The 21,189-nt window shown below is 34.9% G+C and overlaps 1 protein-coding gene across 4 annotated transcripts; it reads left to right on the forward strand.

Moving 5' to 3' along the window:
- Positions 1-501: 501 nt before the first annotated feature.
- On the forward strand, positions 502-8,933 carry LOC141442436 (uncharacterized). 4 transcript variants are annotated; one of them, XM_074107421.1, is made up of 7 exons: positions 502-1,199; positions 1,346-1,475; positions 3,467-3,732; positions 4,448-4,626; positions 5,495-5,654; positions 6,953-7,074; positions 7,501-8,933. In XM_074107421.1, the coding sequence occupies exons 3-7, from the start codon at positions 3,549-3,551 to the stop codon at positions 7,825-7,827; spliced, it is 972 nt and encodes a 323-aa protein (XP_073963522.1). In that variant the 5' UTR covers positions 502-1,199; positions 1,346-1,475; positions 3,467-3,548; the 3' UTR covers positions 7,828-8,933. The 4 variants fall into 4 exon arrangements, with proteins under 4 accessions (XP_073963522.1, XP_073963525.1, XP_073963524.1 ...); XM_074107424.1 differs by lacking the exon at positions 1,346-1,475; XM_074107423.1 differs by lacking the exon at positions 502-1,199 and having other exon boundaries at positions 1,213-1,475.
- Positions 8,934-21,189: the final 12,256 nt, after the last annotated feature.

Raw genomic sequence — 21,189 nt, forward strand, 5'->3', positions numbered from 1 at the left:
TAACATTTTCGGAAAATCCACATCCTACAATAATTAAATAACACCCGTCCAATTAAAATTGACAGATTTACCACTTAAAACAAAAAAATGGCAAAGAATTACCAGTCAAAACAGTCGAATGTGGTACTTCCAACAAAAACAGTTAAAAATGTCCTGTTTAAAATGTCGGTTGTGCCACATAGTTATGACAAAAAAACTTACGAAAAAGCAATTAAAACTGTCGGAACTGTCACATCCGATGCCCAATTTTCAATTTTTATTAAGCAAAATCTAATTTTTAACCGTATAATTAGTAGTTGAAGTATAAAAAAGATTATGCAGGAAGTTAATAATACAATCCTGAGCTTAAGTATATTATGATTTAACTTGCTTTTTCCGTCGATTTGATCGTTGTGGTTAAAATTTTCAGTAACAGGTTTTTTTTTTCATTCGTATTGTAGTAACGGTTACGGAAGCCTACACTGAGAATGGTCCGACGTAAGCAACGTAAAAAAAAATTTTAACGTCTATGTTTGGGCCCAATAGTCTTCAGCAGACATCTCTTCTCTCCAACCAATCTCTAAGAAAGAAATAAAGACTATTGGGATAAGAAGAGGAAGGATGATAGGACACCTAATGAGGCACGATAGTTTTTTTACGAATATTTTGGAAGGGAAGGGGAAGAGGGGAAGAGGAAGACCCAGAATAAATTATTTCCAACAAATACGTGAGAACGTCAACCAGGATCATACCAGGAGGTCAAAAGGCTGGCGGAAGACAGGGATAAGTGGCAATTACTCCACCGACAAGAGTGCAACTCTTAAATAGAAGAAGAAAAAGGATGTTTGGGCCAGCCTGTATAATCTGACACAACAGTTGCAATCATGCAAACAAAAGATATCATACAAGATTGTGTGAAATTTGAGCAAACAAAAACGATGCCTAAGGCGAACCTGTACAAAAAATAAGTTGATTTTTTTTAATAATATTTTTTGTTTTATATTTTTCCTAAACATAGAAATAAACTCAGGGGGGAATTTTACTACAAAAAGGAGATTTTTTCAACTTGATGCGGGGAATTTCCAAAAGTACCTCTGGCAACACTTTGCTGGAGCCAGAGAGAACCCCCGCCCGTCCATTTTGTTTGTGTTGTGTTGTGTATTTGAATTGTGGGCGTTCGTTTGCTGTGCTGCTGGCTGTTTGTGCATAAAAATTAAAAGGTAAGTAAAGATTATCATTTCATTACGGATAAGTGGATGACGTCAGTCGATTTATTGTCAGAAGTTTGTCTATTCACTTGGTACATAAGTAATTAGGTCTCGCTTGACCATTCTTTTGTGTTCTTATATTTTTGTGTTTGTCCTAGGCTGACTTCCACAATAGAAGTTTCGCTTATACTTTGCCACGCGACCTATGATCTCCGGTAAAAATGGACGAAACAGTCCTTCTTCTAAGGAAATGGAGCATTTCTGAAGAAATCATCAAGAATTTCCTTGGTAAATACCCAAATCTAATCCAAATTCCAATTTAATGTAATCTTGTTATTAATTAGTTACTTGCATTCGTAGATTCAAGCTTTAGTTAGCAGGTTTGTTATATAGTAAACAGTCTTAAGAATCGAATATTATATCCGCAACGTAATGCTTATCTTGATTTAATGCCAAGATTATCTGATTATCGACGAGAATAGTCGGTTCTCCAGCCCTAGCACGGTAAGGTTTATCGACCCATTTTATCTACCAATGACTCCAAGGAAATATATAAAATGGATAGATAAACCAACTGTGCTAGGGTCTCGGGTCTCAGGCCTCAGGTGAATATTATATAGGTAAACAGGGCTTATGTACTCGTATTCGTGGCTAAATGATGAGGTGAGTAAAAAAGAATTAGATGTGTAAGAAGTGTTGACGTCATAACACATACAGCCTAGGTTGTATCTATAGCGGCAAACTGCTAAAATGCACAGCCAGTCTCTCGGTTTGGTCTTTGCCGTAGTCTAAACTAATGATATTTATTATATTTTTTTAGATAATGACATATCTATAGAGAACTTCAAGGATTTGACAGATACTTATCTCAAGGAACTATGTCCTCACATAGGACAAAGAATTATATTAAGAAACAATATTCAAGATTTGTTGGAGTCCGTTGCTACTACTGAAGCATTATCTGAAAACACAGTTTACACCAATCATGAATCACATTCGTCTGCTAGAACTAACAAAGAAGTCTCAGGAGACAGTTTCTCAAGTCTTCCAATTCTGGATGACATCACAAATATTTTAGAGGACATAAATAGACCCCCTCTTCCGGATTTTGACATCAACACACTGTTGCAAACATCTGCCCATGGAAGCAGCATTCTTAATTATTATAAAAGATATCAATGTCTCAATGCTAAGAAACGCAATATACTTGTAGACATTATTATAAAACATATATATACATATATAGTGAACAAGTAATAACAAATTCAGTTATAAAGTAGTAGATATTGTAGAACAAAAAAAACTTCACTTTTATTATATTAGCGAAGTTTTATGCTGAATCCTACAAAATATCCTTCTCCAGTTCCTACCGTGTTCCTGTCTCATGCCACCTTTATCCAGTAAACCTGCTTGCCTCTGTAAGTCCGCACTGTCTGCACTCAGTGTCCTATGACTCTTATCTTTCCACTGTTATCCTAGATATGACCAGCCCATATTCTTATTATTCATATTATGCTTGCCTTGAGGTATCCTCCTAGTTAGAATTTAGATCTTTGTATACCTAAGTAAAGTTTAGTTCAGGTTTCAGTCATTCATAATGATACAGTTTTGACAACAGACTGCTATTGCAATACTTGACAACATTTGTTTTTAGGGTTCCGTACCTCAAAAGGAAAAACGGAACCCTTAAAGGATCACTTCACATCACTCGCGCATCAAGGGTTCCGAACAAATTTGTCTTGTCTGTCTGTCCGTCTGTCACAGCCAATTTTCTCCGAAACGAATAAACCAATCAAGTTGAAAATTGGTACACATATGTAAGTCGGGGACCCAAAGACAAAACTTGTAACATAAATTAATGAGTTTTAAACATGAGAGGCCGTTTTGGGAGGTAAATTAGCGTTTAACGTCTGTTTTTTGCCAATTTTTGGTAAAAACAGACTTAAAGAAATATGTTGAAATGTCATAGGCTCATAAGTTTTTCATACTAAAATAATAAAGAGGAAAGATTTGTTTGAGTGATTGTTTGTTTGATTGTTCGTATTGAAATTGGCTGTGGCAGACGGACAGACAGACAAGACAAATTTCTTCGGAACCCTTGATGCGCGAGTCCGACTCGCACTTGACCGGTTTTTCTTATCAGACCCAGGCTCAAGTCCTTAATTATAGTAGTTTTGTACAATGTTTGTATAGTAGTTGTATTTAGATTGTAGTTGCATGTTAGTACATAACTTTGTTTTCGAAATACAAAGTAATTAAAATATTACTTTCATTTTCAGTAAACTAAGAGCAGAGGATTACAACTTGATTGCAGCAAGGATTGTATCTCTCTTTCCAAGCGAAAACATTGGGACTTATTTCATGAGAGCGGTTCCAACTGCAAAGTCTATCAGTGGAAAATATATTCCGGCTAAAGGCAAATTAGTTGATAAAGTTCGGAACCTGCTGTATATATCTGGAGAGAAACACCGGAGGCCAAAATCAACACAGAGAATACCAGAAAATGAGCTGGAGAATGAGCCGAAAAATCTTTCCTTGATGATAGGTTTGTAATTATACTGTATTTATGTTTCCACGGCTAATTCATTGGACCAATTTCGTTGAAATTTTGCACTATTTTTAACTCCCGGCGCAAAAAGAGGGGTGTTATAAGTTTAACGTGTCTCTGTGTATCTGTCTGTGGTATCTATCTCCCAAACGGATGAACCGATTTTCGTTTTTTTTTTTTTTTGTGTCATAGTTAATTTTATCCCGAGTGTTTGTTACATGTCCTGTGTCACTGATATTTGTATGTATATCACTTTATTGTACAATAATATCTGTGTACAGTCACGGATTTTAATTGTTAGGCCACTGTGAAGTTTTTTAAATTTGCAGTATTATGGCATTCACAAGCATTTACATTTTAGCCAGCTCAATAGTATAGCAAACAACTAAATTAAAATTCCTAAAGTGGCCTAATAATTAAAATCCCTGACTGTACATACCTATTTTTGTTTCAGTCTGTGGTATATATACATATTGGTGTCCTTGACTATAAGATATATATAATTAACTTTTTTTTTATACAATAAGGAAAGCAAACAATTAAGTGAATCACCTGATGCTAAGTGATCACTGATCACCGCTGCCCATAGACATCCGCAACCCCAAAGGGATTGCAGATGTGTTGCCAATCTAGACTGCTAAGGTGAAATGCCTCTTGTGCCTATAATTTTTTTTTTTATTAATATTGTGACTTTAATTCGTTTTTTATTCAGATGCTGCTCACGATGACGACTGTTTGTGGTTGAAAAATAACAATGAGCCATGGGATGAGGTCGTCTTGAGATGGAAAAAAACTAGAAAATACAGGATAGGACAGGAACACATTTTTCCAACAATACACGATTTTTTGGAAAATTGGCCAATATTAAAAGATGCCAAAGGACATGTGCTGGTAATTAAATATTTCTTTTGCTATGCACTATACAAATCATTGAAATTGTTTACATTATTTTTACAGTAAATGTATACTATGTGTGAGAGCCGTAATACTCTGTAATAATAATAGTCTGCAATGTTCCTATCCGAATCTGAGTAATATTTCTCCGACGAAGTAGCAGTACTATTTGTATGATAAATCAGTAGGCTTTTTTTTAATGGCTTTCACCCTTGCTGTTTTGGCAAGGAGTATTTTGCCAATGTCGATGTAGAGACATGACACGCATGAGGAGATAGTCCGGTTTTAATTAAAACTTGTTATTTGGTCAATAATAGAGCCACAGAGTACTTTGTTTTTATTCACGCCGGACTTATTTAATTTTATTGAGATTAAGTGCGCAACCTGTCATGCACATAATACTAACTGCTAACCATATAGATGACTAGTAAATAGATAAGTTATTAACCTTTGCAACGCCACGTCAACTACAAAAGTTGCCACTGACAGTGACACGCCAGGCATCTCTAAGAAGTAACGAGAATGTCAACCTTAAATATGTTAGACTTTGTAGATCTATTTTATCGGTCCCTGTCGTTGAATCAGTGGTGCGGATATATCAGTCATTCATTGGCGTTGAAAGGGTTAAGTACTATAGCTTTTACTTTCGTGAACCATAAGCATTTCAAAGAAGCAAGTGAACCTGCAAGCGTGCCTGCAGGCAAGCAAGTCTAGTTGCTGTCCGTGACTTCATCTGCACACAATTTAATATCACTAATATCCTGATAAAACTATGCAATTTTCCGGGATAAAAAATGTCCTAATATTATTAGGAGTACCATTTTTGGTTTATGAACTATTTATTCAAATGAGTATTGTTTTTCAGATTAATTTGGATTTTGAGGAAATGTATGAAGAACAATCATTAAATTTCTTTAAAAATTGGCACTTTTTCTTTGAAAAGCTCCTGAAGTTGAAACAAGACCAAATTAAAAATGAGACTGGGCTTTCATTATTGGAGACATTGTTTGCTTTAAAAGACGATGGTAAGTATTTAAGTTTATTTTATATATGCACTAGCTTTTATCCACGGCTTCGCTTACGTGTACCATAAGCATTCCAAAGAAGCAATCAATCAAGCCAGAAAGCAAGCAAACCTGCATGCGTGCAAGCAAGCAATTAATGATGATGTTGTTTAACAGTCGGGAACCGGGATAAAAGGTAGTCTATGTCTTTTTACAAGCTTTTTATTAGCTTTACCCCATATAATAAAAGTTTGTTTGTTTGTTTACTTATGTAATAAACACAATAATCTGGTAGTGAATTATTTTTGGTCTGGCCAGGATTGTCTCTGCAGGATACCTCTTCAATGGTGAATGGCATCAACTTGCAGTTTGGTACCTATATAGAGCTCCGTTGACAATGCAAGTTTGATTACCGAATAACCTAGTGGTTAGAGAACCTGACTATAAAGCCTGAGGTTCTTGAGCAGTCAACTGAACAAAAGCTTGTATAATTTTTGTTGACTGTACTTGCATTGTCAACGGAACTCTACACAAGTACCAAATTTCAAGTCTATGCAATTCACCGTTGAAGAGTCCACCAGAAATTCACTACAAGATTATTGTGTTGTCAGAGAATGGTGTTGTTTGCACTTAGTTGTTGTTGTTAGAAACACGCGCTTTTTCACTTGTCTGTCCGTCCATATGTGCACCATTACAGATGCTGGTGGCCCGGCAATGTTACGAATATCGATAGGACTATAAATATATAGCATTGATAGCACAAATTGTGTAATACTATTGACGACTTGCAATAGTATCGATAATATCAATAGCGTATTGTTCATTAAGATTTGATACTTAATATCGATACTATTGGGTAACTTAAGTTTTCTGGAGTGCTCATTATTATATATTTTATTGTTAGCAGACACACAATGGAGTTCAAAACTGTAGCTAGTTTTTTTTTATTACTTGCCGTTTTTTAGAAATATTTTTTTGAATGACTGTTTTGACATACCACACGTTTGATCGGATGAATAGAGTTTGCGCCTTTGTCTTCTGTAAAAAAACTAAAAAACGTCGAGTTGACAGCTGACAGTTGTCAAATGCCGCCGTTACCCAACAACAACAAACAAACAAGTGTGTGTGTGTGTTAAGGTATAACAGCGGCATTTGACAACTCACACTCCACTCAGACTGCTCACACTCCAGAAAACTTAAGTTACCCAATTGCCAGTCATCAATAGTATATTATATACATTTTGTGCTTCCTCTCAATTTGCCAATATAGAAACTCATGCAAGAGTTTAAAAATAAACTTTTTTTCGTTTTGGTTTTAGATAAAAAAATTCCAGTACAAATTACATTACTGGGATACCTTATTCCGCCTAAGGGGAGGATATCTCGAAAGATAAAGTTTTCGTCAACGGAGGTGATAGAAAGCCTGATTGTTCGCACAGACGTAAGTTTTGGTTCTCGTTGTTTGTCCCAGTTAAACCTGAAACTACCTAACCTTACTGGCATTAGCCAGTTAAAAAAATTTTTTATTAGTGAAAACTGAAACTGAAAATTATAAAAATTACATCTAATTTCAACACCAAGATGGCGGACATTTATATTTTCTTAAAAATCGATATGGCTCCACACGCACAGAGAGCGGTAGCGGGGTGGCGCGGCGCGGTGGCGGTATTGGTTACAATATTCGATTGCCTCTTTCATACAAGTTCGAATATTAACACCGAAACCGCCACGTGCCGCCCTGCTACCGCTATCTGTGCGTATGGAGCTTAAACCCTAAGGTAGTACGTTTCTGAACCCAACCCAATTTTTGACAACCATTGAATAAATACTTACTAAATTTACTTAATCAGCTTATTTTTTGTTTTAGGACGCCGGAAACATCGACACAATTATCAAAAAAAAAAAAGAAAAATCTGCATCGCGAGTATTACAGTCCGTCCAGCCCTATATCCTTGTGCTCGGAAAGTTGCACGACTTTTCGGCACTTTACATTGTCATTGACGATGTAAAATACTCCTTTGAGTCTGCAGCTAAGGCTTTCGACGTACTGTTTAAAATTTACCACGTGCTACATGCGAAATACCCAGATGCTGCGAATTACTTATATCTCGTAATACAAAAAAAGGTATATGACATTAATACTCAATATGACACAGTTCCGCCACACATAATAGAAATTTTAAACCTGAGCTAAGTCAAAACTTTATACATGTAACCAAAAACCTTTTTTTAGTGCAATATTGCGGTACAAACATTCATAAATAACATATGCCCTTAACGTGAAATCTAACTTCTTGAAATAAACAAAATTAAAGCAGGAACCTACGTTGCTTATAATTTATTATCGTACCTTATTATTTATCAATATGTTGTGTCCTGAGTGTCAGAAAAGTTTTATAAATTTTAAAAAGTATATATTACATTTAGACATATCGCATAAAATAACCGACTATTTTTTATGCCCTGTCGCTAATTGCACCCGAACTTACGACACAAAGTATTCCCTAAAAGATCATATGACTGTTTTTCACAAATTATTTACGGAACGAAAACTCGATAGTAATGAAATAGATGCATGTGGATCCATAGAATCTCATAGTTTGAATATGACGGAGCAAGCATATTGTGAACCTAATACAGACGATACGGTTTTATCCACAAATACAAAGCCAATTGATGATTGTGATTATAATTTAGAAGACGAGTTAAATCAATTTCAGAGGGGTCTTAACTCCAATGTTATTGATTTTATAATAAAGCTCTACAGTACGCTTAATTTTCCTCGGAGTAAAGTAAAAAAGTTACTAGAAAGCGTTAAATCATTGCTTGCAAATATTATGTTTCCAGTTAAGGAAATAACTAAAGTCTTGGAAAGCAAAGATAAATTTGATAAAATCGGTTTTAAAACTATGAATCGTGTTTTTGATATGATTGAGAACTGTTTTGACCCATTCGACACAGAACATAAAATCTTAAATTACTTTACTGCGGTTGAAAAATTTGTGCCACCCGAAAAAACTAAAATTGGTGAGTCTAAAGCACCTAAAAGGAAATGTACTATCTTAATGCAACTAAAAGACGAATTTGTGTATCTCATGCCTTTAAAGAAAACGTTGAAATTGTTTTTGGAACTGCCTAACGTTTTAAATACCATATTAGAGTATCAAAGAAACATTAATATTGACGACGGAGTATTACGTAATGTAGTAAATGGAACCCTATGGAAAACGCAAACCGAAAATGTTACTGGTATAGTAATTCCTCTGTATGTGTTCTACGACGATTTTGAAAGCGGTAACCCTTTAGGTAACGCACACAGAAAATTGTGCGCGGTCGGGTCGTGTCCGCCGCAATAGCCGCGCGTTCGTTGTATTCACACAGAGAGCGGGTTTTCTACCCGCGACGGCCCGCGGCGGCTATCAATGTTGCCAGTTTAGTGACTAGTCTCTAGAAGTGACGACTTTTGCTTAAATATTATCGACCGCAAAAAAGTTTACGACAGAATGGTTTAGGTATCTGGCGACTTTTGGAGTATAAATTAAAACAGTTCTAGATCCAATAATAGATACGACATTTTATTTTTGTCAACTCGACACAGAATTATACAGTGCCGCGAGATATATGTGGAAAACGACAAACGCGCTTGCGCACCAAGGTCAAACTTTATTTACTTCATCATCATCATCATCTCAGCCTATATACGTCCCACTGCTGGGCACAGGCCTCCTCTCAGAACAAGAGGGCTTGGCATATTCCCACGCGGGCCCAGTGCGGATTGGGAACTTCACACGCACCATTGAATTGCTTCGCAGGTTTGTGCAGGTTTCCTCACGAAATTAAATCCATTTATGTAATGATGGACGATGGATGAAATTTTTAAAAGTGGCTGATTTTTTTTTATAGACAGGAATAAGCTTATACTAGTCAATGGAAAAAATAACAGATTTTTCTGTAGTACCTACCATTAATAAAAAAAATAAAATAAATAAATTTTTATTCTCGCCTAAATGAACTAGCTACTGCGCATGAATACGGTTTTTTAGGGTTCCGTAGGCAAAATTGCAAAAACGGAACCCTTATAGTTTCGCCATGTCTGTCTGTCTGTCAGTCTGTCTGTCCGTCCGCGGCTTTGCTCAGGGACTATCAATGCTTCAAAGCTGTAATTTTACATAGATATACTTATTATGAAAACTATCCAACAAAATGGTACAATGAAAAATTAAAAAAAAATTTTTTTGGGTACCTCCCATAGAAAAAAACCCTTTACTTTAGTAAGGTTTTTTTTCTCATCCAACCCTATAGTGTAGGGTCTTTTAATTAAAAGCATTAGGGGTTACTAAGACGATTTTTCGATTCAGTATTTTTTTTGCGAAATATTCAATTTTAAAGTAAACATTTTCATTAAAAACGAGTTTTAGGGGTTTTTAACTTAAGCTTTAGGATAAATATTTTTGAGAGTTGTAACACTGCGCTCGGCTCGCGCTGTTTGTGACGACGGGCGACGGGCGCGGGCCCGCGCACGACCCGCGCCCGCGCCCGCGTTCTGTGTGAAGGCTTCCATATACCGCATGCAAATACGCCCGTCGCGGCCCGCGCACGACCGCGCCCGCTCTCTGTGTGTGTTGCCCTTTAGGTAGTCACGCGGGTAAACATAAAAATTGGTGCAGTATATTCATGTATAGGAACTGTTCCTCCACAATATGCAAGTAGGCTGGAAAATGTATTCTTGACATTACTTTTCTACTCAAATCAACGATCCAAGTTTGGCAATCAAAAAGTTTTTACAACATTACTCTCTGAGCTTAAGTTTCTTGAAACAACTGCCTCATATTAGTCATGATAACAGAGAACTAAATATTAAATTTACGTTGATCGTTTTATGTGGTGAACAATCTGGGACTTAATTCAATTTTGGGCTGCGTAGAAAGTTTCTCGGCAAATGTGTATTGCAGAGTTTGTACAATGGAAAAAAGGGAATGTCAAACTGCAGTTATTGAAAAACAAGAAAAAATGCGTAAACAACAGAATTACAATTATTATTTAGAAAACAATGTCGGTCTGAAAGAAAACTGTATATGGCATACTTTACGACGTTTTCACATATGTGACAACACTAGTGTCGATGTAATGCATGACCTTTGCGAGGGAGTTCACAGATACAGCATGGCATGTATAATTCAATCATTAATAAGGAAAAAATATTTTACTCTAGAACAACTAAACGCCAGAATTCGATATTTTAACTACAGCAAAATGGAAAATAATCATCCCCAGCAATCACTAAACAACATTTAAATAACGGTTCAATTATTATTCCGCTTCCGAAATGTTATGCTTGGTGAGAAATTTTCGTTACATAATTGGTGACTTAGTCCTTGAAAACGATGAAATATGGGATTATCATTTATTTTACTAGAGTTAACTGAAACATTAACAAGTCAAATAATTCCACTCAACATATAGAAAACTTAGAAGAACTTATCAAAGAACACCATGAAATGTATATGGATTATTTCAGACTCACTTGAAGCCAAAATATCACTTCTTGTTGCACTATCCGTCCATAATCAAAAAATGTGGTCCACCTATATTTTACTCGGCATTTAAATTTGAAGCAAAACATAAAGATCTAAAACGTGTGTCACAGTCAATAACAAGTCGCAAAAATTTATGTTATTCTATTGGATTACGTTGTGAACTGAAAAATTGTTCGAGATATCTATCTAATAAAGGTTTTGAAGACAATATTAAGTTCAGTAAACAAAGTCACCTAAACATTCCCATGGGGTTGGAAAATGATTATTTTTCAGTTTCAACATATGAAATTAACGGCATAATCTACGACACTAGAAGTGTTCTGCTTTATGAATGTGTGAATGATGAACCAGATTTTAGAATTATACGCAATATATTAGTAAGTAACACTGATTTCAAGTCGATGTCGTTGTCATGCAATAGGTTACGAATTTGTGGGTATGGTGAACATTTTAAAGCATATCTTGTCGAAAATAGTGCAGATTCTAATTGTGACTTGATACCCCTCACAGCTTTTTGCGACCAGCTGCCTATGCAGCTTCGTTCAGCTAGTGGAACGTTGTATATTTCATTTTATAAATAATCTTTTCCTGACTGCTTCTAATGTAGATGATTATTTTTTATTAGTTATAAAATTAAATATAATTCAAATAAATAAAGGAAGAATAGTGAACAATAAATGAAAAATGCAATTTTGTATATTTCAAGAAGTAACATTTTATTTAAACGGTGACACACCATAGTGTATAAGAATTGCCTGTTGTGTCATCACAAATCTATTGCGTAGGCTATAATATGGTTACCTATCACAACCTCGAAAAAATTTAATTCCGAATGATTAAAATCCAAAATTGTATTTTTCCGGATGCATTTTATTCTGGAACTGTAAATATTTCAGGATTTTTATATAACAACCCTAACCTAACCTAAAGGGTTCTACACGATGGTCCTGAAATAAATCCTGAAATATTTACAGTTTCAGAAAAAAATGCATTCGGACAAATGAGGTTTTGAATTTTAATCATTCGGAATTTTAATTTTTCGAGGTTGTGATAATATGTAATTTTAATGTATATGATTGTTTTTCGTATACTGCTCAAAATAATATAAGCCACCTGCATATTTCTGGTTTATTGTATGACTGATTTCATATTAATCCAAATAAGTGAAACAATTGACAAATTAATTAAATGTTTGCTAGCTTAATTAACTACACAATTTATTTTTAAATAAGTTTATTACTGTTTAATATAAATTTCACGTAACGACCAAATTACTGGTGGCTCTTATTTTCTTTTGAGTAGTATACGACTATAATAAATACATCTATTACTTTATCAATAGTGAATAAAAAATTAAAAATTCATTTTTTTTACAAATAAAATTTTATTTCAACGATGGCATTCACAATGCTGTAAAGAATTGCCTGTTGTGTCACCGCAAATCTATTGTGTAGGGTATAGGGTGTAATGTTGTATAAAACTAAAGGGGCGATCACTACTACATTTACATTTTATTGTTCGCAGAATTACCTAGTATGTCTATAAGGTGAGTCTTGTGATTAGAACTATCTGGTTATTTACAACCAACCTATATAACTCCTTCTAGGGTCACTGTTCTGAACAAAGACAGGCGTGATACTGTTCTTCATAGAGTAATATCGCACCTGTTATTGTTCAAAATAGTGATCCCTAGAGGGAGTTATTTAAGTTACTTGCAATTACAAGACTCCTCATTTTCTTTTTTTGGTCCGAGGCTAAAGTTAGTTTGTATTTTAATTCTTAATCACCAGTGACTTATTAATAATTATTAATACTTAAGTAAATCATAATCATGTTGATGTAAATTAAACCACTAAAGAAATATTTTTGTCAAGTCAGTAATAGAAGTCGATGAGCCGTTGTGGAGCTCAAAATGGTCTATCTACACACGACTATTATATACTGCCAAGGAAAAGAGAGCGTGAGGATTATTTTGAGCTCCACATACTTTTATTCACTTCTGCTACTGAATGTACCTAGTGATGATGGTTGCACGTTGTTTTGTAGACAGATTTTTCACATAATTTCATTTTATAGAAATTAATTCCCATATTCTCATTTCATAGAATGATCAATTCAAATACTATCTTGAATCGTATGCAAACGTTTCATAGATGTTTCATTTCATAGAAAGCTATTTTCTGGGTTATTTTCTTAACTTTTTGATTGAAATATAAATCTAACCTAACCTATTTAACTATCAATAAATTTATCCTGAAATGTGAAAATAGCTTTCTATGAAATGAAACATCTATGAAACGTTTGTATATGATTCAAGATGGTATGTGAATTGATCATTCTATGAAATGAGAATATGGGAATTAATTTCTATAAAATTAAATTATGTGAAAAATCTGTCTGTATATAAAACAAGGGGACACCAGTGATGATAAGTACATGGAAGGAAAATTTATGTATAATTTTTGTCATTTTCATAATCATTAATTAGTGATCATAGGTTAGTGATTGTTTTTCGTATAATAAATACATCTATTACTTTCTCTATTACGTATTTCGTTTATTTTTGTCAGTGTCCAACGTCACAGTTTTTTTGTGTAATTCTGGATAGTTTTCTAAAAACTAAACGTGTATTTAGCTAATTAAACAATATGTAGGCAAAGGCAGGAATTTATTCGGTACAATTATGTTTATATGAAAGGCTTATCCAGATTTCGCTTATTGCCAATGAGAATATAATTAATAAAAAGTTTAGTTGCGCTATTATTAATATTGCTGGTGTGGAAGATCAGTAATACTAATAATTGCAACAACCTCATTTAATTTTGCAGTTAGGCCACATACACCTGTAAGTTTTAGTAAAGTAAGCAGCTTCCGTAACGAAATTACGACAAATTTACTAGTGTTAACGCCTTTGTAAGTAGCTTACCGTAATTTTTCAACTTACGTGAGTAGTGAAAGTTTACGGTAAGCTACTTACAAAGGCATTTACTTTAGTAAATTAAATTTGTCATAAGTTCATTACGGATGCTGCTTACGTTACTAAAACTTACAGGTGTAAAGGCAGTCTGTATTGACTTACTGTTTCTCGATTCAAATATTTCCAGAATTACAGGAAAAAATCGAACCTCTCCCAACAAGTAACAATGGACTTGAAGCAAGACATAAATATATCTTACTTCAAAAAACAATGGACTTGAAGCAAGATATAAATATATCTTACTTCAAAAATGAATGGACTTGAAGCAAGACATAAATATATCTTACTTCAAAAAACAATGGACTTGAAGCAAGATATAATATATCTTACTTCAAAAACAATGGACTTGAAGCAAGACATAAATATATCTTACTTCAAAATACAATACTTCTACTCAAGATAACAATGAAATCAAACCAAAAGATTCCATTACTTGGATAAAGATTCAAGTATTAAACCAAAACATTTACTGACTTCAATAAAAAGTTTAAACTATTTATTTCAAGTAATATTCTTTCTTGGTTTAATAAGAAAGATGTTTTGATTAGAGATTGAATATTTATAAATTTAAAAGATAATTGTTTGGTTCAAGAAATTTTACTTCTCACATTAAGAAATTATCATCTTTAAAGTCATTGGGTGAATATCAAACCAAGAATTAAAGTTACTTGGTACAAGTTAAAGTAAAGTTCAGTTTGATACTCACTGTTTCACATTAAGAAACAACAATTTAATTCCAAGTACTGGAAGTCATTACTTTGAGACTGATTGTTTCAATTCAAGAGTTTTAATTCTCACATTAAGAAATATCATCTTTAAAGTATTGGGTGAATATGAAACCAAGAACTAAAGTTACTTGATATAAGTAACACTGTTTCACATTAAGAAACAACAATTTAATTCCAAGTACTGTTAGTCATTATTTCGAGACTGACAAATTCTTATTATGAGTAATATAACTATAATGCAATTAAGAGACAATACTTCTTTGTGTTAAGAATTTGTGAATTTGTTTCTGAATAACAATTTTCATGAAACAAAACAGTCTCACTCTTGGAATAAACATTATTTTTTTTAAAAAAGAGTGTTTTATGACTTGCAAAAAGAGATTTAATAGTTGGAGGAAGTAATAAACTTCGAAACATTTTATGTCTTATTACAAGCAATTTGTGTCTTCCTGATATAGAAAACAGGATATGTCTTGAACGAAATAGGTTTATTTGGTTGAAGAGATCTTTTTTTTCTGTGTAGGTGCAGGATATATTTTGTCCCGCAACACTGCGGAAATGCCGAGGGAAATTGATAAACTCTTAAATCCTTGTTGCTTACCAAGAAATTGTTTAGGACAAAAGATTACAATACAATACAAATATTCTTTATTGATCACCAAAAGCAGTACAGAGACATTACAAAAATAGAAATTTCAGGTAGACAATAGGCGGTCCTATCGCTAAAAAGCGATCTCTTCCAGAAAACCAATTCCCGAGAAATTAATAAATATGAACAGACTAATGTAGGTGGCAGAGATAACAGACAGGAGAAACGTAGAATTAATAGACAATAAATATAAAAAAAAATACAAAACATAATATAAATTATATAAATAAACAAATACATCAAATATAATACCTATAAACTACATATATACTAAATACAAAATATCAAAAGGCCGCATGTGAGAAAAGGAATTAGAATAGATTAGAGAGATTTAGAGGAGATTAGAAGGGTTATATAATACTTCTGTGACACTTAGAAACTAGCTTCATACTCTATTTTGTTGCCAATAATTATTTTTACTACCCTGGAGTACTGTCCTACTCTGCTGGGACAAAGGCCTCCCCATGTCCTGATTTTCATTGATACCGATTTTAAGCAATATCCGGCCAGTTGGCAAGGAAGTGTCTAGATCAAAGGTTCCCAAGGTTGTCCACGGAAGACCAGACGGGGATCCACGTGAGCGTGAAAAAAATCGAGGTCTAATGAATTTTGGGAATATAGTAGAAAAGTAGCAGCAGGGGGTCTACCGAAAACAGTTAAACTTTGAAGTTGATCTACGAGAAAAAAAGTTTGGGAACCACTGATCTAGATCACCCACCGCCTAAACTTACCACGTCACAGGTTTATCTTATTTATTTATTTTTTAATATCCTGATGGAACTGGCCGAATGGCCAATATGCTGTTGTCAGAAACAAGATCTTTACTACATTAGTCTCAATCATAAAATTTCTTAAAGAACCTATAATAGAAAACCTTTTCAGCTTATCTTACTAACGTCCAGTTGTCCCCTTTTTCCATCTCTTCAATCTTATCAATTGATAATCATTTATTTATTTATTTATTTCTATTTTATTTCTTATAATTTACATTGCCATCTTAATCTACGAATGTTATTATAGAAGAGACAGTCGAGATAACAAGGAGACTCCGAACAGTGTCAGAACTGTTTCTTAGTTTGTTGCGTTAATCATAATCTTAACTATTTCACCGAATGTATCACTCCTTTTGACCCCGTTATCATTTTTTTTTCCGCAGAAAACGGTAACAGAATACAAAAGCCTCTATACTATACAATACGAGTGTTACGTATTCCCCGTTTCGTAAAACACAATTGCTACCAGAATATCACTCCCAAGCGAAATTAGGTATGTTGATGACAGCATTTGCTCTGAGCTCTACTTACTTATTCAACAAGCAATGCTCAGTGTTACCAACCCCGTTTTAACAGCGGATTTGATTTCCAGGGTTATGTAGCTAAAACTGAGAAAACGTCTGTCTGTTTGTGTGTATAACATTTTAGTCAAAAACTGTAAGATTCAAAAATAATTTGGGTAAAAATGAATATTTAAGGAGCTGTAAGTAAGCGTGGAAATGCGTAAAAATTGTGCTAAATTCTTGTGACATACAGAGGCGGGTGGACGGAAAATAAAGAGGAACTTGAGGGTCAAAGTAAAAAAGTATTCATTTTGTGCAGAATGGTATGAAACATGGATCACTTGTCGACAGATAATAAGCGTGCTTAGAAATAACCATTTTCGTCTTTGTAATTAATAATTATGGATGTATCCTGAAGGACATATCCTTAACAACTTTTTCGCCTAGCCCACTGTCACTAAGCCAATAACCACACGTGTTTTTATAGGTTTTAGTAATTTTAAAAGTTTTTTTGTGGTAGTGTTTATTAAATTTTATTAAATTAACTTTTCGAGTAAGTACCTTCATTACGGGCCGAGCTAGGAAAATAAAATACTTAACATGACTTTTAAGCTATTTTAAAAATGTAAAAAAAATCTGGTTGCCGGACACGATTGTCTTTTTACTACTTTTTAGCCACAAGCAGTCGCGTTATTAGCGCTCGTCACATTTCTATTATTATATTAATTTTGCGGTTTTCTACTTTATATTAACATTTTCCTATTACCCTGCAAGGTTGGCAACGCGGAAAGCCCCAGGATATAGCTCCACGGTAATTGTCGTGCCTACAGCGTACAAGTAATATCTGGATAGATGGAACTCATCAGTCTGCGAGTCATTTAGAGGGAAAACTCTGAAATTAAAGGGCGTTGCCGGGCTTCCGAGTTCATAATCGATAAGGCTTGAATGTCATTTTAAAGTCGAGTTGTCTTTTGGTAGGTACCCTTTAATACCTAACGTACCAGCATTGAACGGCACCATTTGTGGCCAGCTCAACCTTTCCCGAAATAACTTGCGGGCGTTTTTATACTCAATCTTTTGTTTATTTAACACTTAGTATACACCCGTGGCTTTCGATATGGCGAAAGGAATTTCAGAATATTATATCATATTCCAGATTTCCCACGGGTATTCGCAAAACAAAAATCGTCTACGTAAAAGAGTGACAAACACACATTCACAAACTTTATAAAAAAAAAATATAATAATATATGATAATAGCAAATTACAGTAAAATGTCAGTTAAGTTAGTATCACATTAAGAACACCTTTTAGTTCAGTATTCTATATGAGACAATTGAGATGGCAAATAGTTGAAAGCAAATGTCAAAGCAACAAGAACCAGTGATGGTGATGAATAGCAGTAGTGTGGCGGCATGTAGGCAATAAATATCAATGAAGCTACAAAATGCTCGTAATGTTGACGCTAACATACAAACCTATCAACTATAAGCGCAAAAATCTTACTAGGACATAATAAATGCGAAAGTTTGCGCGTGTTTGTTACTCAAAGTGTTTGTGTGTTTGTTGTTGTTTATTACTTGTGGTGTAATTCAATAAATGAGGGCTAAAAGACAGGCGAAATATCGCTAGATGGCGTTAGTATCGTTCCTGCCTGCAATTGGCTCATTTAGTTATAAGCCAATTGGCCGGTTTTATTTATGTGTTAAATGTCCTGATGGTCCCAAAGGAAGATTAGTGTCGTCCGCAAGGGCGGCATTATGATTTGGGACCATTTCGTAACCGTGATAAGTTTTTTTTCTCCGTGTTCTGTCATGAACAAATGTTTTTCTATCTTTTTTCTTAACTTTATGATCCAGCCGTATGTGCACCAAATTTCATCAGATCCACCGTAAGTCCAAGAGTAACAAACGCACACTTATATGACATATACATTGTGATATATACATTGTGACACTAGTAAGATGAACTTTAAACCACATCAAAAAGCAAGCCACTGATTTTAGCACAAAAAAACAGTTGACACAACATAACCTTATATTTGATTCTGCAGTCATAAGTCGCAAAAATACAATTTTGAGCTTTTTCCGCCATATTACCTATTGTTGATCCGCCATCTTATAAACAAGATTAGTTAGTCTTAATTCTCTTATTTAGAAGATCCTCATTCTCGTAGAGCATGCTGTTTGAAAGACAATGGATGAATGGGTGCGTGGATTGCTAAGGATACTTAGAGGGATTGATTCTTCAACCGTCCGTCGGAGTCGTGTCAACATCCGCTGAAAATGCCTCAGGCAGTTGTCTCACCGCCGGCGAGGAAACGATTGGCTATCGACTATTTTCTCGCTCAAGAAACGAACAAAAGATATAAGATCCTGTGTGAGTAAAAGAGACATATATATTAATAGTTGATCGCTGGCGGTTCACACTGCCGGCGAGAACTCGCTCTTACATCTTTTGTCGCAGCGAAAAGAGCTATAAAACTCGGTGAGCTATAAAACTAGCTCAGCGATACTCGCTCAGCGCTATTAGCTTGGCGGCCGCCCGGCTCGAGCAAGTGGAGCGAGTAATCGCCCGTCGTGCTCGAATACTCGCTTTTCACTGCTCGCCCACTCGTTCTAGTTACTCGCTCTGCTCGCTTCTCGCTCATCGTCGGCGGTGGGACAAGTGCCTCCGAGGCTACAGGTTATGAGGTTTTGGTTGTGGGTTAAGTTGCGTTTGCGTTGTATAGTTTATTTTCCCTTGTACTGCGTATATAACCATTTACATAACCAGCACTGGTGCATGGGAGCCAAATTATTTCCTAAATTAATTAGGTCCTGACGCACTCGCTTCGCTCGCTCGTCTCGCGTGTTGTGGTAGCAATTGTGCCATATATAACACGACCAAGCTAAGTTTGCACCTCGCACTTAAGGACAGTTAAAAAAATTCAAACTCAACAAATAGGAGACGAAAGTTCTAGCATTAGCAGCTTTCATTCTTTGTCGGCCATACGCGTCTTACGAAATTTCGTCTCCTACGTGTTAAATTAAAAAAAAATGTACAGTTCTTGTTAAGTGCGGGGTGCAAACTTAGTCGTCGTGTTATACTTCTCTTCACTTCGTTCGTCGTCGTACCTTATTTTTCAGACCCTAAATTGACAATAAAAGTGACCAATTATTATCAAAATCTCATTGAGGTAGAAATATTTTCCCCTTCCGGTGCTGGTTACGTACGAAAAACAAGGTTTTATTTTCCAAGCGGTTGAGGGCAGTAAATTTAACTGCATCACTACAAATAATCAACGTAAACACGGTTATTTCTTTAATAACTTGACCGTACTACTTCGTGGAGGAGCAAATCAAGTTCATCTCCTCCTATGCAAAGTAGTAGCAATAGTAGTAGTAAATAGTAGTGGTAGTTAAACTCTTTATTGGAAAAAGGAAATACAAATAGGTTACAAAGAAAAGTACAATTGCGGGCTAAAGTGGACTGGATAGAAGTAACGACTGAATCTACTAGTATTATAATGGATCAGCTCTAAAATGTTTAGAACTTTCTTATCAGTTTTGTGCCAAAAAACAAGACGGATGATGTAACACTAAGTGCAGCGGGTGATGAGGAGTGTGATGTATTTATCTATCCTGAAAACAATTCCGAAAAGGTATGAAACCGAGGAAAATGATGTAAGTTAGTCTACTTATATTTTCTTGGGACCTAATTTAGTAGAGGAATACGCAGAAGAGCCAATCATAACATAATCAAAAGGATAAAGGCAAATATTGTTCCATACCAAGAACAACCTCTGGCAGACAAAATACATATTTTCCGAGAAACAGAGCAGTCTCTAAATTTTGATTATACGTTGTATCTTAGTATAATGTAATAAACGAACTAATTAATTCTGAAGTCTCCTCGAACGTTTTAATCTGCAATCAATCGTTTCAATCAATTATTTGACCTAAAACCACTTCATGTAACTTAAACAAAACATCTAGTCTAGGCGCCAAACGTCATGATATGAGCATGAGCACCACGCTTCCATCAGACAATTAAACCAGTCAATTAATTATAGCTTCAATTACCGAGTCCGTCTGGATCCAAAAGCCATCCTCATTCATGTGCCAATTTAAAATCAGCTTTCCTTTCACAGGAGACAATAAAACCAAATTAAGCCCTAATTCCTCTTATCATCCCGTTAATTAAATTCCTAATATCGCGCGGCTCTGCAAATACGTTTCGTTCGATGAGGAAACCTTATTAGCTGCTTTACGTTTGGTATCTCTACTAGGTGTTCCCAATTGCTTGTTTTTTTGTATTTGACTGGACGGCAAACGAGCAAGTGGGTCTCCTGATGATAAGAGATCACCACCGCCCATAAACATCTGCAACACCAGGGGTATTGCAGAT

Source organism: Choristoneura fumiferana, chromosome 25, assembly GCF_025370935.1.
Source record: "Choristoneura fumiferana chromosome 25, NRCan_CFum_1, whole genome shotgun sequence".
Taxonomy (NCBI): Eukaryota; Metazoa; Arthropoda; class Insecta; order Lepidoptera; family Tortricidae; genus Choristoneura; species Choristoneura fumiferana.